Here is a 27,024-nt window from a genome sequence, read left to right as displayed (position 1 = left end):
AAGTGTGTGCAGATCTAATTCCGCTTTATGGAAGGGGCTGAGTTCCATGGCTTTGGGGACTGTACTTGGCCCTTGAGCTAGGGCTTCACAATTGCATTTGCTTATCTACTTCTATTAGCAGTATTAGCATGTCAGTATCTAGGAAATGCTATGCTTCTTGGTATTTATAATCATAATACAATTATCCATATACCATTCTTCTGCTCTGCGAGAAAGATGTGTGCACACAGTCTCTCTCTCTCTTCTTCTTCTCCCTCCCCCCCCCCCACATACATACATACACACCTGCCTGATGCTCTTTGTCTAGCTACCTCAGGGAACTAAGTACCATTTTAAGTAGATATTTGACATCTACTTTATTATGGCTAATAAAGTTTCATTTAAAGCTCAGCCATTAGGGCATTTGAATTGAATTTTCTTCTTGGTAAAATTTTGTTTTCCCAAGGGTTAATCATTGATGTGCACTATGCTGAAGGTTTAAAAATAAAAATAAGGCCCCTTTATCTTAAAGGAACAGAAGGAAATACTGACGGTGGAATTGTAGAAACTACTGGATTTGCTTTGAACAGTTGGGCTCGGGGAAGGGATTCTGACCCTCAGAGAATGCAGAAAGGACCTCAGCTTCCCCTAACCCCACCATCACTGACTGCTGTCTCACAGGTGCCCAGTGGCTCGCAGCAGGTGACACCTGTAGATACAGGGTAGTGGGTGAGGAGATCACAATTACTCCTGAACCTCAGTGCCACCAAGTGTAAAATCATTCTTCCTGTCTACGCTCTACCCACTGGATCTCCTGTGAGAAAAGTCAGCCCTCTCCAACCCTCTCTGAGATACAAAAAGCTCCCTTTGTGTCTCTACCAAGTGATGCAGCCGGCTGGCTCCTGTGGATGGTACCCTGCTGCTGGGATATCAGTATTGAGTAAGGGGATCATGGAACACAAAGGTCCCATGTGAGCTGTGAGGACTGGAGGTGGCTTCTCAATAGCTGCAGAGATGGAGTTCTGTGGTATTTGAATGTAATTGGTCCCTCTAAGCTCCTAGGGAGTGGCACTATTAGGAAGTGTGGCTTTGTTGGAGGAAGTGTGTCACTGTGGAGGTGGGCTTTGAGGTCTCCTTTGCTCAAGTTTCACTCAGTGTGACCCTCAGTTCACTTCCTGTTGCTGCACCACATCTGCCTGCACGCCACTGTGTCCCACCATGATGATAATGGACTGAACTCTGAAGCTGCAAACTTTCATCCCAATGAAATTTTTTTTCTTTATAAGAGTTGCCATGGTCACGGTGTCTCTTCATGGCAATAGAAACCATATCTAAGACAAGCCCTGAACATGTTCATTGACCAAGGCCCAGATAATGGACCAAGGCTCAGGTCACAGACCATGAAGCCTGGTTCTACAACTTGTCAGCTATAGGCCCCTACTTCTCCTGAATGTTCTCACTATAAAATGAAAAAAAAAAAAAAAACAACTCTATCTTGAACTGGCAATGAAAGGGCCGGCATATTTGGGCCTCTGTAGGAAAGTGGGTCTTTCTGTTGGAGCCCACTACGGGGAGCCAAAATATAGACGAGACCAACTACAAATCATCCCCACACAAAGCAAAAACAAGGCCCACTATTACATTCATTTAAAAAGTTCCCTTTATGAAAAACAGAATATATAATGTACATTGTAACAACAGAGAACTGCACCTTCCTCACATAAACTGGTGGGGATCCATCCCAGCAATAGGCAGCATTCTGTGTGAGGAAGGTGGGGTGAGGTGGATCCCCTCTAGATCTTGGTCATGTGGACCTGCAATAAAGGCGTGCTTGTGTCCTGTGGAACAAAAGAGAGTGGGCCAAGCAGAAACTCAGGGGACAAGAGTCACTGAGCACTGGAGAGCCAATGTGTGTGGCACTGCGTCTAGGCTGCAAGCGTGTGTATATTGCGAGCTGTCTGATATGGACAGACCAACCCAAGTGGGACTGGAGCAAAGATGCACCTGGCCTGAGATGCTCTCTGGTGCTTCCCCTTGAGTCAGTCCAGGCCTAAGGCCCTGCTGGCCTTCTTGGTGTTCAGGAAGTTCTTCTTCCTCCTGGGAGGAACACGCAAAGCAATCTCAGGCTCCTTTGGGCTCCTGAATACAAAGATCTTCTCTCCCGTGTTTAATATGTCTATGGTATCCGCCCCTGTGATGGGCATGGGAGCCGGTTCTCCAATGGGCTCTAGAGACAGGTGTGGCCAGCTTCCTTTCCCAGGGAATGTCACCCTCTCCTGGACAGGAGCATACACCTTCTTCAATATGCTGCTGAGAAAAGAGAGAGTTAGATTCTGTATTTTGGGCCCATTCTGACCCTCCTTAGTGTTCTGACACTTCTCCAGTCCTGACACCCCAAATAAATGTCATTTTATTTTATCTTATTTTTTAAGGATTAGGTTTTGTTTGTATGTCTCTATGTACCATGTTTGTGTACTGCTCCCAGAGGCCAGAAAAGGGTGAAGGATCTCCTGGAGCTGGAGTAACCATCTGTTGTGAACCGTTAAGTGTGGGTGCTAGGAACCAAATTGCAGCCCTGTCAAGAGCAATAATTTTAGTCATTATTCTATTGCTGTGAGGAGACACCATGACCAAGACAATCATTATAAAAGAAAACATTTAATAATGCCACTCCCTGGTGATGAAACATTCAAACCTATGATCCTATGGGGCTATTTTCATTCAATCCACCACAAGCACCAAACAGCTTTCCCACTGAGCCATTTCTAGAACCCTAAGTACCATTTAAAAGTTTTTTTCTCCCCTCTGGTCACTGGTGTCTCTAAAATCAGATGAAATTAATACTGAGGTATACTGCTGGCCACCCTCACTGGCTCATAGTGGGAAAGGTTCTGAAGTCTTGTGAGCCCATCGCACACTGTTACCTTGTTGTCCGAGAATATTTACACCATGGAAACAGTCAGCGTTCCCTCTGTCTCCACTACTCACCTACCAGCTCCCTGTTAAACACTTAAAAACCCACTTCACAGCCGTCACCCTGGAAGCAGGCTCTAGGCAACTGCAAGGGGTTGGGTAAAATGCATCTGAGACAGAATGTGTCAGGTTTAGCAATTCCCCATGATAGGTCTGCTGGAATCTTGTCCCTGGAGCCCTGGACGCCATTGACGCCATTATAACCGCTCCTGGGAATCACATGTGACCTTAAAGCTACAGAACTCTCTCCTGGCTCCGAGCAGTTCAGTGTAAGGCTGTGTCATTAGGGTCCACCTGGAGAATCCAGGCCCTACTGAGGCACTGTGTAGGCTCAGCTCCACTAACATCACATTTCCTGGAGCCTGGGAATCAGTTCTCTCTGACACTGTTGCTGGAGACTAGACCAAGGTCTCTCATGACTGGTACCTGCTCTATACCATCAGCACAGCACAGGATGGGTGCAGGGAGGACACCTTACAACCAAGCAGATCCAATGCTGTTTCTGGTTTGGACATGGATTGATTTTTTTCCTGCCCAATATCCTGATCTCATTTCTTGGGTACTGTATTCTGATATACCATTGTGGTAGTTTGAAAGAAAATAGCTCCCAAAGGGAGTGGCACTCTTAGGAGGTGTGTGTGGCAGTGTTGGAGGAAGGGTGTCACTGTGGGAATGGGCTTTGAGGTCTCTTTTGCTCATTTCACTCAGAGTGACTGTCAGTTGACTTCCTGTTGCCTGCGGATGTAGCTCTTTGAGCTACTCCAGCACCTTGTCTGCCATGCTCCCCACCACGATGATAAATGGACTGAATCTCTGAAACTGTAAGCCAGCCCCAATTGAATATTTTCTTTGTAAGAGTTGTTGTGGTCATTGCATCTCTTCACAGCAATAAAAACCCTAACTAAGACACCAATCTATTACCAATGGTTCCATAGCAGACAATCCATGATGAATTGCAGGTCCTTCACCTCTGAGAACTATAGAAGGGCAGGGCTTGGACAGCCACCAATTCTAGTGTAAACAGAGTAATACTTTTTAATTCATTATGTGTCCAGTTGAAGTTACTGTGTTTATATGTGTGTGGTATACCTGCATGTTCCTCTGGGTGTGTACACATGTGTACATGCATGCAGAGGCCAGAGGCTGACCTCTGGTGTCTTCAATCACTTCTCGGCCTTGTTTCTTTGAGATAGAGTCCTTCATTGAACATGGAACTCACCAATTGGCTATGGTGGCTGCCCAGGGAGCTCCAGCAATCCTCTTGTTCCTGCCTCCCCAGTATTGGGACTATACTTGCCTGGCATTTTACTAGGGAGGTGGGGATCTGAACTCAGGTCCTCATGCCTGCATGTAGGCACCTTACTACATGAGTTCAGGCCCCAGTCTGAGACTGTCACTTTTTAAAGCCACTATGTGCCACCTAAGGTGCTATTTTTCTGATCTTCTCTATTTGGAACCACGTGAGACCCTGTTCTGTGGCCATAAGAAATGGCCTGCCCCTCCTTTTCCTCTGAGATCTAATTATGTAACGATCACAGTCAAGAAAGACAGGCACTAGGTGGGAAGAGGCAAGCCTGGAAGTTCATGTAAGTTGAGGGTGAGTTTGCCAGCCCCAAGCCCACGGCCACCACTCCCCACCCTCACCCCAGTTGCAGCCTTGGGCCTCTGCATTGGACCTCCTTAAACTTTGGTTTTAGCATCTCCACTTTCTGGAAGGCTCGGGATAACAAGGATTAAAAGGGCTTTGGAAACAGTAAAGTCTGAGGAACTCTAAGGAATTTATTCTTTTTCTAATTATATCTTATTAAAACCTGCTATTAGCCAAAATAAATACAGTAATTAAAACGCTAATAAATGTTAGGAGAACATTCTCCTACTGAGAGCTACAGGCTTGTCTTCAATTTTTAAACTGAGACCAAGAACAAAGGTGTGCTGTCTTCTGGGAAAGAACTTTCCCACCTTCCCATGCCCTCCCTGGCAATTTGGCCACGCCCCAGCAACACCCTCCCCCAGCCCTCCCCTGCCCAGACTCACCTCTCCTTCCTCTGGCGGGCCCAGAGCATCCTCTCCAACCCTTGACTCACTAGATCGGCTCTCAGTCTACTGTCCAAAGCTTGCCACCAGCCCTGGTGCTTCCTGATACAGGAAGAGGGTGTTAGAGTTTAAAATGAATTAAATCTGATCCCTAAAAACCCTTCAGGTGGCCTCTGGCTGCCACTCAGAGCCCTGAGAGATTCACTGAGTCTCGATCTCAAGCCTGGTCCATAGGTAATGCCTGCCTGGAGGGGATCACAGGCGGTGACAGGCAACATCAATCAGGCAGAGGCAAACTGTGTAAAGAAGGGAGTCTTGTGGGGGTGTTTAAAGGTACATACTGACCCCCATGTCCCCTGCCCCCTGAATTGGGTTCACACTCAATGCAGGTGGGATTTTTCTCTTGTGTTTCACAGAATTTTAGTGCTATAGACACGGGGATACACTCAGAGCTTGGTGGTGTGCTGTGGATGCAGGAATGCAAACATAGAAGCTTGGAAGGGAGCCAGGAAGAGAATTTGAGGCCACCTGGCTATTCAATTCCAGTGTGAAGGAGACAGACTGAGGCAGAGCTGTTGTGAGCCTTGGGTTCAAGACAACACAGGACAGCACAGAGCTGAAGAGTCCTCTCACTGTGGCTTCCAAATACTCAGCTAGGATGGGGACAGTTGCTCTTAGGACTCCATTACCTCAGGGGCAGAAAAGGGCACTCTGATGGCTGCCCTTCCTGCAGTGGACACTGGGGCCTCTCTGGATCCCACATGTCCCTCAGAACACCTGCTCTCTCCTAGTTTCCAGCCTTTATTACTTATAGACCAAGGCTCTGAGCTGATGTGATGCCCAGGCACCAGGTCCCCAAGACTGCTCCATCCCAAGGGCCTGACCAGGAGCTGGGGCAAAGAGTACACGTTCTTTTTCTGAAAGCGCTCTGAGTTTTTCAGGGCCCAGCCCAGGCTGGCAAACCCCCACAGCCTTGGAGATAAAATGCCTCAGAATAGAGTGTTAGAGACTAGAGCTTCGGAATTGGGAGCCAAGGCCACACCCACACCCAGTATTCTGATCGCATCCACACCCAGTCTTCAGAACAACAGCAGACCTCTGGCCACACCCAGTCCTCCAGCTATATCCATACCCAGTCTTCTCACCATACTCAAGCCCACTCTGCTAGTCTCTCTCAAATCTGCCTTGGATAACTGTGCAGGACCCACAGGCACTAAGACAGCTCTTCTAGCCCCTGAGATCCCACCCTGGCCTGACCTTCCTCCCTCCGACCCCTCTCACTATAGCCTACGCTTTCTGTCTTCTGCAAGCTTAAGCCTTTGAATCAAAGGCTATGACTGATGAAAAGAGACTGCTCCTTCTATCAGGAAAGAAATGTTTCTCAGGACCCTGCTCGGGCACACTTGGGCCATGTCAGTAGCTTCCTAGCTGCCAGGGGCCCCTCCTGGCCTCCTAAGGATCCTGGTTGAGGTTGGGGCCACAATTTTCAGCCTGTTTACTCACTTACGATATGGTCCCCATATTCTAGTCTCCAACGGCACTGCTGAGAGCTCCTTATACCTCCTGCCTTACACCATGCTCCCTGCTTTCCTTACTTTGTGTGTGTGTGTGTGTGCGTGTGTGTGTGTGCGCGCGCGCATGCGCGCGCATGTGGAGGTCAGAAGACAACTTTGCAGGGGCTGGCTCTCCCCTTCCATTCCAGGGATGGAACACAGGGTTTCAGACTTGGTGAAAAAGACAAGGTTCCCAGGTTAGTCTTTTGAGGAGCTTTTCCTGATTCAATTCAGACCTGGACCATAACTCGAAAGGAAAGCCCTTATGGGTTCGTCTGTGACAAGAGGGAAATAGGCCCCAACTGCACATTCCAGAACAGGGGAAAGTAGCCCACAATATGCCATACTGTTGGTGACATATTGCAGTCACCAAACATACCATCTTGGAGAATGTCAGTGAGAGGCATAACGTTTGACCTCATAAGAACAGCAGGAAATGCAGCTTTAGTGGCACAAGAACTGGGCAGGAGTAAAGACACCTGCTCTGCGCCAAGGTCAGGAAAGCAGGCAGTGAGGGTGTGCACACGGCATCCTCACTGGAGCCTGGCACAAGCCTGTCTCCCCTGACCTCAGATGGTTACACTCACAGTCACTCTGGTGGGATAGCAACAGGCATTCAGCAGAAATGGATCTTTGTAATTTGAACTTGGGTCTTCTCCAAGCACCTCTGGGGTGCAGGCTGCAGGAAGGGCAGCCTCTCCTATGAACCATGGGAGACACTCTGCAGTGAGCTCTGTGGCTGGGCCCAGACACTGGACACTTGAGACAAGTTAACCACATTCTCCACTGATGATAACTTCAATTTATAACCTGTTTATCAGGACATAACCCCATTATAAACTGATGAAGAACAGTTTGTTCACACTAATCTAGGCAAAATATACATGCATACATGCAAGCACACACACAAGCACACATACAGAAACAAACATACCCCAATACACACCAAAACACACATACACACATATATACATACATACATACATTCACAAAACACAACAGAGAAACATACTGCAAAGGAAGAAATGTAACCAAAATGCTAACATGAATACTTTCTTCTTTTCCTCTCTATGCACCTTTGGTATCTTCTTAATGGTATGTATAATAAATATTCTAATGGCCCTAGAGAAATCTATGTTCTGAAGGCTCTCTTGTAGTTGATGCTAAAGTAGAAAGTGGGGGACCAGCTACTTAGGTCTACTAACACTTGAGCTCTGAGCAGCAGGGGCCTGCTGGGAAGGTCTGTGCCATTCTTCTCCCCCAGCTCCCTACCTGGTCAAACCCGGCTTTCACAGACAACCTCCCACCCGGAGCTCACCTCCTCTTGCCCTGCTCAGCCTGCTCCCCGCTGCTCTTGTTCTCTGCTGTGTGGTCCGAGTGCTTTTCGCTGACTGTGTCCAGCAGGGCCAGTAGCTGAGGCTGCGAAGCCGCAGGAAGCACCACACTCAGGAGTCGGAGTAGCGTGCTCCCTGGCACCATTGTCATCTTGGAGAGGTATGACACCAGCCTCAGTCCCTACGGGGACACAAAAGGGAAGAACTAAAAAGCCTCAGCTCTCTCTAGACCTGCCGGGTAGCAATATCTAATTCATGACATTCTCAAGGATTCTGTTGTCCTGGGATAATAAATATTTCAGTGGCTCAGCCTGGAAAACATTCTGAATTCACAAAACTGTCAAGAAAATGTCTGTGGTCAGCAGCCGTGGCACCCACAATGTCTCTAACAAAGCTCACCCACCCTTCCAAGTTAGCTCACTTGAGCAAACCAGAACCACTGCACAGGAGCCTCAGCCTGCATCACGGCAGCCAGGAATATTTCTCCATCTTCTGCTCCACTTCTGGGAGGCCCTGGGGACAGTCCAAGCTCTGGGAGTAGCTGAGTGTCCCTACACCAGTGGGTGATTAGAGCCGCTGCTCCACTGAATAAAAAGGAAGGGCTGCTGAGCTCAAGAATTATGGTTGGAAATGACTGTTCCCACCGGAAGCAGGCTGTGCAATCCCATACAATGTAGCACCTCAGCTGAACATGGGGGAAAGACGGAGAACAGCCAGGCGGTAGGGGTACACGCCTTTAATTCCCAGCACTTGGAAGGCAGAGGCAGGTGAATCTTTTTGAGTTTGAGGCCAGCCTGGTCTACAAAAGCTAGTTCCAGGACAGCTAGGACTGTTATGCAGAGAAACTCTGTCTCAAAACAAACAAACAAAAATTCTGGATTTTTGGGCCTGGCAGTGGTGGTGCACTCCTTTAATCCCAGCACTCGGGAGGCAGAGGCAGGTGGATCTCTGTGCGTTCGAGGCCAGCCTGGTCTACAAGAACTAGTTCCAGATCAGGCTCCAAAGCTACAGAGAAACCCTGTCTCAAAAAACCAAAAAAAAAAAAAAAAAAAAAAAAAAAAAAGAAGAAGAAGGAGGAGGAGGAGGAGGAGGAGGAGGAGGAGGAGGAGGAGGAGAACGGCCGGCCCATGGCTGTGAGGGTTGGGGATGGTGGGTGTGGCAGTGGCTGAGAAATGACACTCAGGGATGTCTCAGCTGCATTGGACAATTCTGCATCCTTGTGGCCACAGGAAATCTGCTGTGACAGCAGGACAGAGAGCCATAAGAACACTTCATACCAGATTTGATGTGGTCCCAGGCAAGCCCAAGGAAACAAGAAACAAAAAGTGGATGGTGTAACTTTCTATACCCTAACATGTCAAAATGATTTCAATAAAAAGCTTAGAAATGTACCAACTCTGTAGCTCTTAAACCTTTGGCTGTGTCCCTACCCCACTGAGCCAAATGCTAAGTTCTTGGATCATGCTTTTATTTCTCCTAATGCCTCAAACTCTTCACCTGTAAAGACTACCAGTACCGGAGCAAAGGGTTTGCTGAGGACGCAGTAAGCTGGACTTTGCCCAGTGTGGGGGCTCATCACTGTAACCCCAGTACTCAGGGGTCAGGCAGGGGGTTGCCATGAGTTTAAGTCTGAGTGATGCCCTGCCCTCAACCAAAACCAACAACAACAAAAATAGAGTGAAGGTTTCTCCAAGTGCCACCAAGACCCAAATAAAAGCCTCTTCTCTCAGTTGCAGGGTGGCCATTGTTGGTCCCTGGCCATTCAGAGCCCTTCCCTGGGATTTTACATGACAACACCTAGGGGGTGGGGTGGGGATTTCAGTGTCCAGCAAAGCCAGGCAGTGTGTGGAGAGTCTGAGGTCAGGCCTGCCAGTGCCTGATCTGTGTGTGGAAAGGTTCATGAGTGGGCAGAGTGAAGAGTTCATGCTACATTCTTTGCTGTGGGGGAGACTGCGGCTGTTGGAGAATCACTGTTACACTGTAGGGAACGTGGGCAAGAAAGATGTCTGCAGACACCAGCCAGACACAGCCGTCTCAGGGACATGTTGGCAGTAAGGGGACAGAGAGGCTTAACACCATGGCTGCCATCATTAACATGCCCGTTGGACCTGAGCTGATCATGAACCTGAGACTGGACCATCCCCATCTGAAGCAGGGGAAATGAGAACGGGAAAATGTCAACAGATAGGGACAGGTCCTCTCACCTGGCTGCACAGACTGGCCATGGTGTCAGCCTCCAGGCTTTCCAGAGAGTCTTCCAGCACCGCACTGTTCTGTCGCTCTTCTCTCACCCTAGAGAGAAGAGAAAATCCAGAGGTCCAGCCCAGTCATGGGGAGCTGACGGGAGGGTGTCTGTTTAAGTGACAAGGACTCAGAGGTGGAGCATAGGAGGCTGACAGAGGAGTGGATGAATGAAGACCGTTCGGTGGCTCTTGGGTGCTCTGTGACCCTACTCTGAAAACCTTGGTCCTCCTGACTAGGACCAGAGACCAGCACCTGAGGTCCACACCTGCTTCTGTCCTCTGCTGAAGCAGAGCCAGAGTCACTGCCCAGAGATGGCCACAGACAGCAGTACTTTGGTGGCAAGGCCAACTGCCACCTTACTACAAGAGACTTGCTATAAACTCTGTGTCAAAGATGAGGCCACTGATCAGCCTCACGGTCCCTGTGGCGATCACAACCCAAGGCTTGTGCAGGCACAACTCAACCCAACCTCAGACTCCTGCAGATTACTGCAGGGAGCAGGAGAACGTGACAAAAATAATTTTAAAAAATGAAAATCTCCTAGATAAGTCATCACCTCTGTGTTCCTGCCTCCCTGTCGGACACTCAGCCCCTTTGTCAGTTAACTCCACGCAACCTGTCTAGCTGCACTTTGATGTTGAGTAAACTCAGGAAACAAACCCAGAATCACTGTAATCTCCCCACTTAGAAACCAAGTGGAGTGCTTCCTCCAGGTAATTCGTGTGCTTCTAAAATCCAGTCAATGTGCGCTGTACACAGTTTACATCTGTTGCTTTACACACAGATACCATAGTCACACTGGGGACTTAGAGAACCGCAGGAAGCGGTGTTTCTGCAGGAGCACTGAACGTTGCAGGCAAAGCCAATTTTCTGTCGTGAATTGTGAAGGAGTAAAGAAAAAACAAGGCTGGAGTCTATTCTGTAGTTCTACAGAAGCAGGGTCTGAAATTCTGCAGCGCAGTGAAATCTGAACAGAGCCCTTCCTATGCCGCCGCTGTCCCCTGGCTTTGACGCTGTACGACAGTGTGAGATGTTACCAGGTGGGGAGGCTAGGTAGGGACACGTAGGACCACTCTCTAATATAATATAATTATAATATAAGCTTACAACTTCTTGTAAGCTTAGAATTATTCGAAAATAAGAAGTTGAAAATGGCCTATGGAGATGGTGGCTTAGCAGGTAAAGGCACTTGCCACCAAGCCTGAAGACCCGAGTTCGATCACCAAGACCAACATGGCAGAAGCAGAGAAGCAACTCCTAAAAGCTGTCCTCTGACCGCCACATGTGTACAGTGGCACATACATACACACACACTCAAAATTTTAAAAATGTTTTTAAAACGTTAAAAAATATTGTTAGCAAAACTCAATGGTATTTTTTAAAAAAACCCATAAATCAGAGAAGAAAGCTGGCATCCCTCAACAACAGCAGTTTGAGTGGAGCATGGGAATGGCTTCTAAGGCAGGAAGGTGAGAGGCCAGGTGCCTCAGGCCAGAAGACCCTACCCAACCCACTCAGAGTGTAAACCACCCACCTACCTCTGCTGTTGCTGTTCCAGGAGCTTCTGGCCCTTGTTCAGAGCCTGCCGCAGCATGGCAGAGACCTGCCTTTCAGGATCCACCTCCCAGGGTTCACCCAGTCCGGGTCCATCAGCCGCCCACCGCTGCCAGCTCTCCAGGACCTGCTGCTGTTCAGCTGCTTCCTGCTGTACCAGCCGCTCCTCCAGCTTCCTCTCCAGTTCCTGCAGCTCCTGCAGATGAAGGAGCAGGACTGAGTCCCATTGATGCTAGGTGGGCAGGAGCTACAGTGGTCACTGAGGCAACATTGTAAGTATCTTAGTAACTGTGTCTCCAGGGGGGTCAGGATGTCCCTCTGGGGTTGGGCATCTCTGAAGCTGAAGTTAGGTTCTGGTCAAGTCAAAAAGGAAAGCACAGGCTACATTCCCAATGGCCACCCAAGTGTACTTATGAAGGGTCTGTATTCTTAAAAGATTATGACAAGCACAGTATCGCTTTTCTAGAAGAGCAAAGGAAATGTCCTAAAAGGGAGATCTGATTAACTATATTTTGAGACATCTCATGCTATGACTTCAGCACCCACCTCATAAAAGTTCCTAAAAGCATCTTTTAAACTCACAACTTAGAGCCCTCGGGGCTGCTATTCTCTGCTTTGGGACAGCCTACTCCAATCTCTCTTTTGAGTTTGTGCTTTGTTTTGGGAAATACATTTCTGCTTAACCTTCTGAACCTCTGGATTAAATTCTTTCAGGAAGGTAACCTCAGTAACAGTACTTTTCAAGGGGCTGCTCCTGAGCCTCTCACCCGGGCATAGACATGTCATGGGGTAGCTCTAAGTTTCACACACTGCACATAGTGCCCGAGACTTAGTGACAGCTCAGTGAATGTTGGTTAATAGTACCACCACTTTCGCTTTTGATCTCACAGTGCCTTAGAGCAGTGATGCTGGCTGGCAGAGCTGGAAGTGTGAAAACTCAGGCAGAATCATCAACAGAGTGACTGGGACACCTAGACACTGGGGCAACAGGAAGACTCCTTGTGGGCTTGGAAGTAGAAGCTCAGCAAATGACACGGAGCTGCGAAGACAGCAGGGGCCGTTATTTAGAGTTACTCCTCTTCTGGGCAGGCCTGTCCTGTTTAAATTTCCCCATCTTCGCCACACGGTCCCCACTGCACCTTCTGATAATCCAGTTTCACAAAAGTAGTCTAAATTGTTCACTGGATGAGAACAAACCACAGACTCTCCTTAGGAACAGTTCCTTCCAAAGCTTCTCATTTCATGCTTTTTAAATTCTCCAAATGCTCACTAGCTTAGAAGCTCATTATCAAGAGGAAGATGCTTGGCACATGAGCGATCACGCTGCAAACGGAAGAGTCTCACAGAGCACGGAGCAGGCCACCTTCTCTCCCCGTGCAAACCAGGAAGGAGCAGCCCATCCACCATCTCGCTGACAACTCAGAATGTGTGGTCTGATTTTTTCTCAGTTGCTTCTAATGCAGGACATGCAGTCCTCCCCACACAGGCAACTGTGATGAGAAGCTCTGATATCACTCAAGAGCTCTGAGATGAAGTGGGGAAGGTGGGTGTGCTCCCGAGGTAGCTGAAGTGCTGGCATCTCAAGTGAACAATACTGGCCAGGAGGATGCAACTCAGACACTCAGATGCCTTAGTGTCTCACTGGCCAGACTCCCTAAATGACCTTGGGCAGGACTTCCCCCCTTTTTTGGAGGGTAGGTTCTGAATTTTTTCTTTTCTTTTATTAAGATAGAGTCTCTCTGCATAGTCCTGATGTAGACCAAGCTGGCCTTGAATTCACAGAGATGGGCCTGCCTCTGCCTTCCAAATGCTGGGGTTAAAAAGTGTATGCCACCATGCCTGCCTGCCTCTCCATCTTAAACACTCATTTCCTCTGACTAGAATTTGGGGCACTGGTCCATCTTCACAACATTCACCTCCAAATGAAGCATTTGTTTTGTTAGACGCTCTGTGGAGGTTTCCTCCTGTCACTGATATTCTGAGCGTCTTGAATGAGTTTTACCTCTGTGGGTGCCAAAATGGTCATGTGAGCTGCTTCCTGCCCTTTAATCTGTTAAGCAAGTGAGTTTTGTAAACCAATGTCCTCATGTTAAATTCCTGGAAACTCCTTATATTCCTGGAAAAAAAAATTAGCCTGGCCATGAAGGATTAATTATTCTAACAGATATGCGGGTTATATTAGCTGCTATTTTGTACACAAAGTTTACCACTGTGTTCACAGCTACAGTTCAATCAGGGTCTCCTGTTGGTGCCCAAGTGATATGAGAATTACAAAACAAAGTGAACGGGGGTCTTCGTTCCTGCTCAGGGATAATGTGAGCATGAACCTGGCCGTGTTTTGAGTAAGAATGGCCCTCACAGGTTCAAATGAACACTTGGTCCTCAGTTGGCGGAACTGTTGTGGAAGGAGTAGGAGGTGTGGCCTTGCTGGAGGAGGGGCAGACTTTGGGGTTTCTAAGACTCATACTGTTCCCTGTTTGCCTCCAATCAAGATGTTTCTGCCACCATGCCTTTTTTGGCCATCTGGCATCATAACCCACAAAACAGCTCAGTTAAATGCTTTCTTTTATAAGTTGTCCTGGTCATGGTGTTTTCTCACAGCCTTAGGTCGCTAAGACACTTTACAGTTTGCTGGAGCCAGCCGGAGAAATGGATGCACTTGTGGCTGTGAGTGCAGGTCTGTAACTTCCCCGGGGACTCTGTGTTGAAGGACTGACCTGCAGCTTGTGGGTCACTGGGAAGTGAGTGGATCCTGAGAGCTCTGATCTAATCAGGGTATGATCTACTTAAGGGCTCATAACTTGCTGCCATTTTTTTGGAAGTGGGGAAGCTAGAAGCAGGACCTGGCTGGGGGAAGTAGGTCACTAAGGGAATGCCAGCAATAAGACCAGCTCTTGCCTCTGGCCACTTCTGCCTTTGTCTGTTTCCTGGTTGCCAAAAGGTGAACTGCTCTGTACCACTCATGCCACGATGCTGTGCCTTGTCACTGCCTCACGCAGCAGAGCCAGCCAGCCGCAGACTGAAGCCTCTCAAGACTCCACAAGACCAAACGAGCCTTTCCCCTTTACATCTCTTACATGCAGTTCTTCCTCACAGTGGCAGGAAATGCTAACATAGTTTCAAACCAATCTCATCTCTGACCTTGAGATTGTACCCTTATTTTCTCATACTAGAGCCAACTTTTATCATATATATCTATTTAGACAATTTCCTGTTGTACTTATCTTAAAACTCATATACATAATATTCTTCACTGTAGTATACCAATTTTAAAAACTCTACTGCATCTATGGTTTTAATTCTTTAAAATCTCGATACTATTTATCCATTAGTCTATTTTAATTGTAACCCTTACCTGATGTGGGATGATGTGACTATGTTCTATTACCATTGGTTAATAAACATGCTAATTTGGCAATGCCAGGCAGAATAGAGCAAGGCGGGAAATCCAGAGATACAATGAGAAAAAGGGCAGAGTCGGGGAGATGCCAAAAGCTGGGGAAGCAAAATGTGAGGTAACAAAACATGAGTCTCGTGGTAAAATGTAGACTAATAGAAATGTGCTAATCTAAGTTGTAAAAGCTAGTTAATAATAGGCCTGAGTAATAGGCCAAATGGTTTGTAATTAATATTTATCCTCAAAGTGGTTATTTGGGAACTGTCGGGTGGGAGAGAAACTTCCAGTTACACTGACCAGAGAGCTACGTATTTTAGTAGGCTTTTAATTTTTCCAAAGTACCCCATTTTTTATTTTATTATTTCTCTTCATGTTAGTTTTGATTTACGTCTTATTTATCTTCACTCCTCTCTACAGGTTCATTTCTCTCTGCTCTAAATTAAAAAAATTATCTGAAAATTTTATGCATTTATTTATGTATATGTATTTTGATCATATCCATTCACACTCCCTTCAATTCCCCTCAGTGCCCCATATTGCCTCCTTGCCAGTTTCGGGTCCTTTTCTACCCCTATGCCCACTCATCAGGCTATGAGACTCACGGAGCTGATGGTGCAGGTACCCTTTCTACCCCTAGCCCCACTCACCGGGCTGTGAGACTCAAGGATCTGCACACAGGCTGACTTGGTCAGTGTCTCGGACTCACTCAGCTCCCCCAGCAGCAGGTCTTGAATGCTAAGCAAGGCCGTGTAGACAGAGAGGGTCTCAGCAGCCCGGGCCACTTTCTGGAACTGCAGGGCCACAAGCGACTCTGCAAAGTGGGCCTCCTGGGCTTCCAGCCTCTGTACCCTCTCGTGGAGCAATTCCCCTCGAACCTGGAGAAGGGGACAGAACCAAAGGACCTGAGGCGTTGTGGGGGAGGAGAGCCCACTGCCTTTCAGAGAACACAAGCTGAGGATGCCAGAGGCCCTGTCCAGAAGACTAGGACTCTGCTGGAAGAATAAAGCACCAATCAAAAAGAAAGGTGGACAATCCACATCTCTTCCAAGCTTTTCATTTTACCTTTAAACTTTCTAGAATTCCATCCAGGACAACCAAAAGACAGAAGCATGCCCATTGTCAGGAATGGACGAGTGGAAATACTTCCACGGCACAAGACAGGATTTGACACGAGGCAGGAAGGAAACCACACTGGGGTGAACCTTGAGGGAGTTAGACTTTGTAAGAGCTGTCAGTGACAAGGGGACAAACACTGTGGAGAACTGTGGTTCCCGGGGGCTGAGATGGAAGCAAATGGGGAGCTGCTGTTGAACAGGTATGGAGTTTCCATTTTCTGCAAGATGGGAATTTCTAGAGCTGGACAATGTGAATGCACTTTAATACCCGTGGGCCGAGCCCTATAATGTGATTATATTGGTAAATATTCCGTGCTATAATTGGACACAATAAATAAAAATGAAAACAAAGCTCATGGGCTTTGTCCTGCTATGTAACCTGTTTGTACCTGATGCTTCTGTAGCAATGACAGGACATGGACACTGAGCTGAAGCTGAGGCTGCCAGGAAACCATGGCCCAGGTCGCTCCCATGACTGCCCAGCCCTCCCTGCATGTCCTCGGGAAGAACACAGCCCTGTTTGAAAGGCTCAGATCAGCCCTTCTAGAAGCACTGAGGCTTTGAAACAGGGTGAGGTAGGGGTGAGCCAAGACAGGAATAAGAGATGGAGGGTGCTGCTGCCTGGAAGGATATTCAGAGGCTTTTGGCCATGGCTTACATACAGAGAGAAGGGCTGCACGGAATTATAGTCATGCACAGATGCATGCTATCCTCCACCCCCATACACACAACAGCAGGGGCCAGAACAGCAGAGAGCACCAGGGCAAACACAACAGTCCCCAGAAATACAGGCTTGCTAGGGAGAGGCCAGGCTCTCAGGACAATACACTAGACCCAATCTCTGTCCATCTGGAGAACAAGGTACCCATGTAGATGGGTTTGCAAGGTAACTTAAACTAAGTAGGTAGCAGCCGAGAGCCAGCTGAAGACTTGACTGCTCTGCCAGAGTCTGGGAAGCTTTCCCTCAAACTCTGGCCTTCTCCATCTCTGAACCCCTCCCCACCTTCTATCGTCGTGTGGCTGTTTGCTGACCTCCACTACTGAACCTGCCTGCTTTCTTTGGACCCTACTTTTAGGGCACAGCTTTCTACCCTGTCTTTGTCATTGCCAAACATGCTTTGTACTATAGAGTGAAGTCCTTTATCCAGGAAACTACCAAAGACACACTGACAGTAAGTTCCTCCTCCAACATTTCCAATACAAAAGACGGCCACTGACCTTGTTTCCCCTGTCCCTGACCAGCAGGAAGTAGTTACAAGAATGACAGCCATGCCCATTTCTACTTATCTAACAGAAACTAAAGTCAGAAATGCTAGTCACGGTCACACCATCTTGCAATGGTTCCCCATCTTTGCTAAACAATGAGAATTCCTGAAACTAAAGTAGCTTGCTTTTCTAGATTGCTCCCTGTCAGTAATGGCCAGTCATGAGAGATGATTGTCCATCTCCTGACATCTTTCATTTAATCCTGACATCACCTTAATTCCTTAGCTCCTCTAGGAATGGCAACATCAGGCAAAACCTTTCTTCTGCTCTATAACTATCTCCTCTGTCTCCCAAACAAATTCCTCTAAAGATTGACTTAAGAAATTGCATATTGAAGATTCAAAAACCTTCCCATGTAATCAGATTGCATGAGCTGTCAGGTGTCCCCACGGCCATGGAAAACATCAGAAGGTGACCCCTCTCCTGCGTGCTGAGGGGAGAAAGACTAACCTTCCGGCATTTCTCACGAATCTCTGTTCCCAAAGCACAACCTGACAGAAAAGATTCATCTGGAAAAACCCATGCAGGCTATAAAAGGCACGCGTTCTGGGTCTAGACAGATGTCCTTAGATTCAACAGTGAGAGGCCACACAAGTAGGAAATACGCTAATGTTGCTATGTCTCATGCTACGCCAACACAAAAGGGACTCCATGTTTTTCTCTGTGTGTGAACTTTTTGGTTTTGATTTTTTTTTTGTCTTATTGGGTTTCTGTTTGTTTTGATTCTCTCTTCTCCCTTTGAGAGGTAGATGGCCCTGAAATGAGTTGAGTAGGGAGTGGGAAGGATCTAGGAGAAGTTGGGGGATGGGAAATATGATCAAATTGTATGGAAAAAAACCAGTAATGACAAAAAGAAAAAGAGAGAGAAGATCCATAACAATGATGAAGAGAAGGAGACCAGAACGTGGGCAGAGGAGATAGCGAAAGGAGGGGGAATAAAGACATTCTTAGAGGAAAGATGAAGACCTGGTCATAGAGGAAGATGGCTGGATGTTTCCAGAACGCAGAAGGCAAAGATAAAGAGCTCGTGGGACTCAGATCTGAGTACGACCCACATGCTGGGATACTGCCCTGACCAGCAAAAAGTATCAACAGAAAAGACCACTCCACGCCCTTCCCCAGCTATACGAACAGCAGCAGGAAGGTTAGTCGTGGTCCTGCGATTCGAAAAGCTCCTCCATTCCCATTTAAAATGATGATAATTCCTGAAATGAGAGCAATTTTTTATTCTAAATTTTTCATCTCCCAGCTCAACCAGCCTCCACTAATGCCTGACCAGGAGAGATGTCCATCTACCTTTAAGCCACTCCCCTTATTTCCCTAGCGTCCCTAACAAAGAGTGATCATAAGCCTAAGAGAAAAAAATGCCAGTTTCCTTTCCATGTCCTCCAGCCTGTAAGTGGGCAGCAGCCTCTGGCTCCTTACACTAGAGAGCTCGCCCCAAAAAGTCTCTTCAGGAACAAAGCCTGTGCTGTCACAGAATCTCTGGTTTCTTTGCAGGCTTGGTAAGCTCCTCGGGCCTCAGTCTTCCTTCCTGGGTGGATGCCAAAGGCACAGTGCCCTGCCAGAGGGAGGATGAACTGAGATGACAGCTCCAGCTGATGCTAAGTGAACACCTTCAAAGCAAGGAAAGCACAAAGCCTTAGGAACACCTTGGACAGGGAATGTTGAAAAAGGTTTTCCTGCAACCCCCCTTCTTTTTTCTTTGAAAAGCTTATTTGTTAATTCCAGCACCTGGTGAGATTATATCTCTGTATCAGGTTTGAATCCTCCAGCGAGAATCCTGGGTAAGGACGGATTTGCATATCTATGCGGTATTAATGGCCGGCTTTCTTACATATTCACGCATCTCAAATAATAACAGCTCATTTGAGAACAAAGCCCTGCTGAATGTTCTTATTTTAAAGAGGAAGTTCAAACAACTTCCTTCCTAGTTTTAGCTGACAGTACTAGAAGCTCAAGGAAGTCCCTTCTGTGTCCTAAAATGTTCTTTAAGGTTCCATGAAGCCAGACCCTGCCATGGGGTCTTTATGGGATTCTAAGTCACATCAGCCCTTTTGACCAGGTTTGGAAATACACAGGGAGACGCAAGGGCGAGGCCCGCGCAGGGCTTTCCTTAAGTACACAGATCTCCAGCACCAGAAGAGGGCACAGTGAGTGCAGAGGCCCAGAGGCCTACCAGAAGGAACCTACACAGGGGCCACAGAGACCAAAGCCCCTGCCGCCATGCTCCCACAGCACTGGGTGAACCGTGCCAGAGCCAGAGGGATATTAGAACTTCACCTTTCAATTCAGCCAGCTGCAGCGGCCATTCGCTCCGTGAGCACTCGTGTTAGCCCTCACTTTCTGTGGTTTACCTCCTTACCTGCGTGTCTCAGGTTTTTGCTCTTGCTAGTATGCTGCTCAGTTAGGCTACAGGACGGTTCATGTTTCTTCATCCAGCCTGCTGTACGGCATTGTTCTCTACTTTCCAGTCACACCTCCAGCATTCTCTTATTCCTGTGCCTTCTTTCCTCCTTTCTCTCATTTCTAGCTCCTTTTTTTTTTTCTTTGTAACCATAACCATGTAGAGCTCTAACAACTCTGAAGTCGGTGTGCCCTCACAGGGTCCCAACTTTTGCCTTCCAGCTTCCTCACTCACCCACCGCATTTTTTTTCTTTTCAAAGTCCATCTAATACTTAATCCTTATCCTCCTACTTTCCTTTTACTCCTATTCTAATTAACTAAAATTGTAGTGTGCTCCATACTGTCACTGCTGATAGCTGGCTGTCACATCTGCATGTTGACAATGTCCAGCAGTTAACACTCTGCATGGGCAATGACAGAGAGCTTACAAAAGGCCCCCAGCGCCCACAGACTGAGCAGTTATTTTGTGATCTGCACACTCAGCTCCACCAGGTCCCACCCTTGAACACTATAGACACTTCCCTCGAAAGAAAATAGCTGATGAAAGAAAAGCAAGGGCAGTTGTGTAAACCCCAACAGTGACCCCAAAACCACACGGAACTAAGACAGCATAACTCCTCCAGAAAGTACTAACCCTACCGTGACGGCCTTTAGTGAGAATGAGTTAGAGGAAATCCAAAGCAGAGAAATCAAAATAATGACGATAAGTATGTTCAGAGAAATCAGAGAGGAAAAAAAATCAAATCACTGAACAAAATTAAGAAGGTGATGGTGATATGACATGAAACATGAATTCAACAGAGACCAAGATCTGAGGAAAAAGCAATCTCAAAAGGTAGAAACAAAAAATATCAGCAAGTCAGATTTAAAACTCTGTGGGAAATCTCAGCAACATAATGGGTCACAGGGTGGAATATTAAGCCTGAAGATAAGATGGAGGAGCTGGAGACATTCAACATCACAGAGACAACTAAGACTATAACAATGGGGATTTCAAGACACACAGACCCTCTGAAGAGATCAAACCGATAGATAATAGGAGTAGAAGGAGAAAAGTCTCATTCTAAAGACTTGGAAAACATTTTCAAAAGAATCTTAACAAACAGTTTCCCAGAGTTGGGAAAAGAGATAACAGTCCAGAGAGAGTAGGCAGTTAGGAATTCAAACACACCAGACCAGAAAAAGCTCCCCTCCTCTTGTTATAATGAAAACACTAAATACACAGACAGAGAGTATAGTGGAAGCCACAGGACAAAAGCAGCAGTCTGCATACACAGCAGGCCCATCAGAACAAGAGGGAAATACTTAACTAAAACCTTGAAATCTAGGAGGCCTAGAAGGACTATTTCAGTTTCTGAAAGGTAATAACTGTTAGCTGAGAGAATTCTACCCAGCAAAGTCATAGCTAAATGAAAAACAAAAACTTCACCTGATAAAAATAGCCTAAAGGAATTCATGGTCACTAAGTTTCCTCTACAGAAGATACTTGAAGGAATTCCTTTGGGCTGAAGAGAAAATAATCCTATCCATGAGGCTACAGAAAAGAATAAATCACATTAGAATAACTGTATGCAAGAGAACAAAAGCAACAAAATGGCAAGAACCAATGCACACCTTCCAATAATAACTCTAAATATTAACAGCCTAAATTTACTAATAAAAAAGGCACAGACTAGTGGACTGCATCAAAAAGGAGGAACCATCTATTTGTTGACTCTAAGAGACACACCTAAATACAAAAGACAGACCCCACCTTAAAGTGAAAGGATGGGGACGGGTGGTCCAAGCAAATGGGCCTTGGAAACAAGCAGCTTTCATTGTTCTAATATCTGACAAGACAGACTCAATCCAAAACTAATAAGAAAAGGTAAAGGTGGTAACTTCACACTGATAAAGAAAACAGTCCTTCAGGAGGACATTAAGATTCTAAACGTACAAGCCCTGAACACAGCTTCATTCAACTCCATAAAACAAATACTACTAGATAATAATGTCACAGATTAATCCCAGCACAATAGCAATGGTGGTTTTGCTACCTCACTATCACCAATTAACAAGTTAGCCCAACAAAAATAGAAAAATATGTGAATTAAATGACATCATAGGTTAAATGGACATCTCCAGAATATTCCATCTAAATACTGCAGAATATGCATTTTTCTCAGCAGTCCATGTAACTTCCTCCAAAGGACACAAATCAAGTCTCAACAAATAATAGGAAATTTAAAATTATTCCTTGTGTTCTATCTGAGCATAGCAGAATATGAATAGAACAAATCAACAGCACAAGAAACCCAGGAACATACACAAACTCACAGGAATATAAAAACGCACCACTGCGTGTGGATAGGCCCCTGAAGAAATCAAGAAGTACATCATTTCTAGAATCAAATTAAAATTAAAAGAAAAAAAAACAAATCCATGGGATATAATGAAAGGGGTAATAAGAGAGAATTTTATAGCTCCAAGTGCCTCTACTAAGACAACAGAGAGATCTCAAATAAATAACAAAGTTCTGGAAAAGGAGCCAGTAAACCTCAAATCACTAGCCCAAAAGAAAACATTAATGTTGCAGCAGAAAATAATGAAATGGAAATAAACAAATACAAAATGAAAATCAACAAAACAAAGACCTGATTTTTAAAAAAAAAAAGGATAAACAAAATAGACAAACCCTTAGCCAAGTGAACCAAAAGAAAGAGAAGATTCAGGCATAAAATTAGAGATGAAAAGGTAGCCATTACAACAGACACCAGTGAGAAATTCTGAAAATCACTGGAGCTAACTTTGAAAACATGCATTCTACTACTTTGGAAAAATCTAAAAGGAGTCAACGAATTTCTAGACATAAATGATGTAACAAAATTATACCAAGATGAAATAAACAATTCAAGCTGATCTATAACAAGCACTGAAGTTGAAACAAAAATTAAAAGTCTGAGAACTAAAATAAGTCCAGGTCTCGATGGATTTGTTGGTGAGTTTCACCAGGTCTTCAAAGAACTATTACCAATGATTCTCAAGATAGGAGAGGAGGGAACACGACCGAAGTCTCTGTGAAGTTAGTGTTGCCCTGATACCAAAACCAAAGATACAACAACAACAAGAAGAAAAGTCCAGAACAATCTCCCCAATGAACTTAGATACAAAATTTCTCAACAAAACACTAGCTAGCTGAATTCAAGAATGCATTAAAAATCATTCATCATGAATATGTTGGCTTTATGCCAGGGACAAAGGGATGGTTCAAAATATGTAAATCAATAACTGTTCTAACTTATATAAATGGTTCCAAGGATAGAAGTCACATGGCCATTTCAACAGAAACAGAAGAGGCATTTGACAAAATCTAATATTCCTTCCTGCTAAAAGTCCTGAAGAGACTCAGGGTAGAAGAAACATATTTCAAAATAAAACATGCTAAATATGATGAGCCTATAGCCAACATTATAATCAGAGGGGGGAAATCTTGAAGCATTTTAGTAGATCAGTATCAGGACAAAGGTGCCTACTTTCTCCACTATCATTCAGTGTAAGACTCGAGGTCTTATTAGAACAGTAAGAGAAGGGAAGCAAATAAAAGGGCACAAACAGGAAAGGAAGAAAGTCAAAATATCCCCATTTGCAGAGGATATGAGTCGAAGCAAGAACAGGGACTGAACAGGAAATGACAGATTCTCCAAGTTGAAATCTCAGCCAGCCAGAACAGAAACAAAACACTGTATTCTGCAGAATGAGCCTAAGCCCAGAAAAGGAGCATCGGCAACGTGAGGACACGGGGTGAGACCAAAGGAAAGGCTGAGCATCTCAGAAGAAAGCTCCACACATGCCCCTGCCCGTCCTCTGCGCAGCAGGTCACTCCCCACTCTCTATCAGCAGATGACTCAAGGTTATTCTGTGGGAATGTTTCAGCATGGAGAAGGAAGCCAACTGCACCTAAAGGCCCTGCACTGAACACAGAAAGCTTGGATGCAAAGATGCATACCAACTTTTCCTATGGGGCACATGGTGATCATCCAGGCCCCTTTGCTCTAGTTAGAAGACGATAGTGGTCTTCTCTTAGCAATTCAGCGAATTTTGAAGGACTACATTGGGGGTCTTCAAAGAGCGAAGGCCATGGTCTACAAGCCTTGCTGAGCCAAGAGCTTCCAAGCAGCCATTAGCCCGCTAGTAAATATTAGCAGACCACCAAGGAGAGCCACGACCCTAGGAGAGCTCCTAGCAAGCACACAGGAGGCAGTGAGAACCCGAGAATTTAAAAAGTCGGTTTTAGTGGCTGCAGAGATGGTCAGTGACTAAAGGCACTCGCTGTTCTAGCAGAGGACCTGGGTTTGGTTCCCAGCGTCCACATCAGAAATCTCACAACTATCTCTACCTCCAGTTCCAGAGGATCCAACGTCACTTTCTAGCTTCCTCAGGTACCTGCACTTATGTGGTGTACATACAAACAGGTTTAAAAGCACATATCCCTAAAATAGAATAAATAAACCTTTAAAAGATTATGCACATTCTTAGAGAAAGATAGGAGGGCATAGCAGCCATTAACAATAATTTACTCTTACTCTAGGAAGAGAGCATAGGGCAGAAAAGTTTAATTTACAGAAAATGTAAAGGAAAACCCAATGTGTCTTGCATGATGAAACTTAGGCTGTCATCCACAAACAGGACAAAAGGATAAAAGAAAGGAAAATAGAAAAATAAAAAAGGAAGGATGGATGGAAGGAAGGAAAGAAGGAAGGAAATAAAACAAAGACCCAAAAGGAGGCCATGAAATGAGCCATATATGAGGCTCAGAAACCCATGTCTAGTAGGACCCTGGCAGGATGGCAGGGGCACAGAGGGAAATTACTTTGAGAAGATGGTTCTGATAAAACATTTGGTCAACTGGCAAGAAGCAGAATAAGTTAGTTATGAAAACAGGGAAAAGTAAACAATAAAAGAAAATAGAATCAAAAGAAATAAATGGACAATATTAACGCCAATAAAAACAAAAGGCTATATAGGATGAAAAACAACCTTGGTTTACTCCATGACCCATTTGTGGATAGCTCTGTGGTAAGTGAGAGTTATAAGAGAACTCATAAACATCCATTTAACTATGTTGGGGGCAAAGGAGGGGCTCATGAGCAGCACTGAAATGAAATTCCCTCATAGAGAAAAGCATGCAGATATCCAAAGCAGAGAAATCAAGAAGTAAGGAGAGCATACAGTTAGAGATACATGACCAAAACTCAAATGATGTAAAGTGTGTGTGTGTGTGTGTGTGTGTGTGTGTGTGTGTATGTGTGTGTGTGACTGGGAAGCCGGCACTAGCCTTTGCCAGCTATTTATTTATTCATTCACTTATTTATTTATTTATAGTACAAGCTTTCTAAAATTATTTGTCTCTTAAAAATGTATATATGTTAGACAAAAATTAAGAAGATAAAAATTTAAAATAACAGTGTAGAAAAGGAGAAGAGGTCTTTTTTGTTTTGTTTTGTTTTCCAAAGCATCCAGATCTACTGTGCGGCTGGGGGATGGCTCGGCCCTTAAGTTCTGCCTGCATAATCATAAGGACATGAGTCCACTACCTAGAACCCAAGTAAAAAAGCACAGGCTTGTAAGCCCAAAGTTGGGAGACAGGGAGATCCCTGGGCTCCGGCCAGGTCAGGCTAACTTGACAAGTTTCAGAGGAGACCTTGTCTCAAAAAGCTAGGTGGACAGTGACTGAGGAAGAACACCTATGCTTGACTCTTGGCCTCTCCACACACACACACACACACACACACAGACACACAGACACACACACACACACACACAGTCATGGTAATCTGATCTGTGGCAGACGTAAAATACAAGCATAGAAACATCAGCTGATGGGCTGGGGTAACTCAGCGGTACAGCACTCGCCACATACTAGCAAAGACCTGGATTCCACCCACAGCCCCATGAACATAAATAATAGAGTCTGGATTTTGTTTGGAGGTTGTAGGAAGTTAAGACACTGCTCCTCTGGTGCTTCAGGGAAATGCAGATGCATCAGCTGCCTCAAGGGATAAAGTAGGCATTAGGACAGACAAAAGAACTAGCTGGAGTCTTCCTGGGCTTTGTGGCTGTGTGAGCATCCCTCCCCTCCCTCAGCTAGACATTTGTAAGGACTCATGCCACCCACTCTTTCTCACCAGGCCACCTGAAGAAGAGCACAATACTCTCAAGCTTGAACAGCAGTGGCCTGTGAAGTCAAAAGGACCTTGAAGAGGTGTCCCAGCAAATACCAGCCACCTCTGCCTAAGGGCCAGGCAGCAGCAGAAGCACAACGGGGCATGCTGTTGATGAGCAGTAACTAAGTTATTCCCCAGGTGTGACACTCCTGGGGACGTGTGCATGTGTGGCACCAGGAAATCTGGAAACAGTCAATGAAAAATGAATGGGTGAGTGGAGATGGGGGAGGTGTGCGTTAATAAAACATGCTGAGAAACAACGGTGGACGGAGCCAGGGGCTTGTCGTCTTCATTGAGCTTTAAACGCTCCTGAGGGAAGTTTATGAGCATTCTCACATCTGCTGATCAAAAGCAGCAGGAGAAGCTGCCAAGGGTGAGCTGAGGTGTCCATCAAATGGACCCACTAACGAGCAAGGACGCACAGTGCAGAGCTTCATGCCCGGCTCTGCTGCTCACAGCTCTGTGACAGGAGCCGTAAGATCACTAGGTCCCCCATCTTCTCATCTGTAAGATGCACAGTGGCGGCTGCTCTGCACCTGCCACAACAGGTGATCAGTTCATGCAGAGATTCCAGGGGGCTTGAAACATTGAGGAGTTCAGAACCTGTGTGTTCGATCATTGAGGAGGTTAAATGGGTTTAGCACTCCCACGTATGATGAGACATTTCACTGGGGTGAAAGGCAAGGATGACTTTTACGTTTTGGCATGGGGGCCCTTCAAGTGTCAGTGTTAGGGGGAAATGTAGCAAGAGATGATTGACAGATTGACAGATAGGTAATAGATGGATAATGAGAAGGCAGAGGGCCAGGGAGATGGCTCAGCTGCCAAAGTCCTTGCTGGACAAGCTGGAGACCTGAATCCATATCCCCAGCACCCACATAAAATCTGGGCATGACAGTGTGTGCCTAGAACCCTAGTGCTGGGGAGGCAGACACAGGATGAATCCTAAGGCTGACCTACCAGGT

At 46.0% G+C, this 27,024-nt stretch overlaps 1 protein-coding gene across 1 annotated transcript in view; it reads right to left on the bottom strand.

The window, feature by feature from the left end:
* Positions 1–1,669: 1,669 nt before the first annotated feature.
* The window catches only part of Evc2 (EvC ciliary complex subunit 2), an 81,759-nt gene continuing 56,404 nt past the window's right edge, over positions 1,670–27,024 (bottom strand). The window contains exons 15-20 of the mRNA XM_041636509.1: positions 15,716–15,943; positions 11,656–11,867; positions 10,078–10,165; positions 7,858–8,054; positions 4,987–5,088; positions 1,670–2,286 (exon numbers count right to left, since the gene is read on the bottom strand). Of these exons, the coding sequence (XP_041492443.1) occupies positions 2,019–2,286; positions 4,987–5,088; positions 7,858–8,054; positions 10,078–10,165; positions 11,656–11,867; positions 15,716–15,943 (1,095 nt within the window). The 3' untranslated portion in view covers positions 1,670–2,018. The remainder of the gene's footprint in view (positions 2,287–4,986; positions 5,089–7,857; positions 8,055–10,077; positions 10,166–11,655; positions 11,868–15,715; positions 15,944–27,024) is intronic.

The sequence above is a fragment of the Microtus oregoni genome, unplaced genomic scaffold (assembly GCF_018167655.1).
Source record: "Microtus oregoni isolate MIOR12 unplaced genomic scaffold, Mior012 000049F_ref0000343, whole genome shotgun sequence".
Taxonomy (NCBI): Eukaryota; Metazoa; Chordata; class Mammalia; order Rodentia; family Cricetidae; genus Microtus; species Microtus oregoni.
This window is presented reverse-complemented; position numbering and strand designations above follow the sequence as displayed.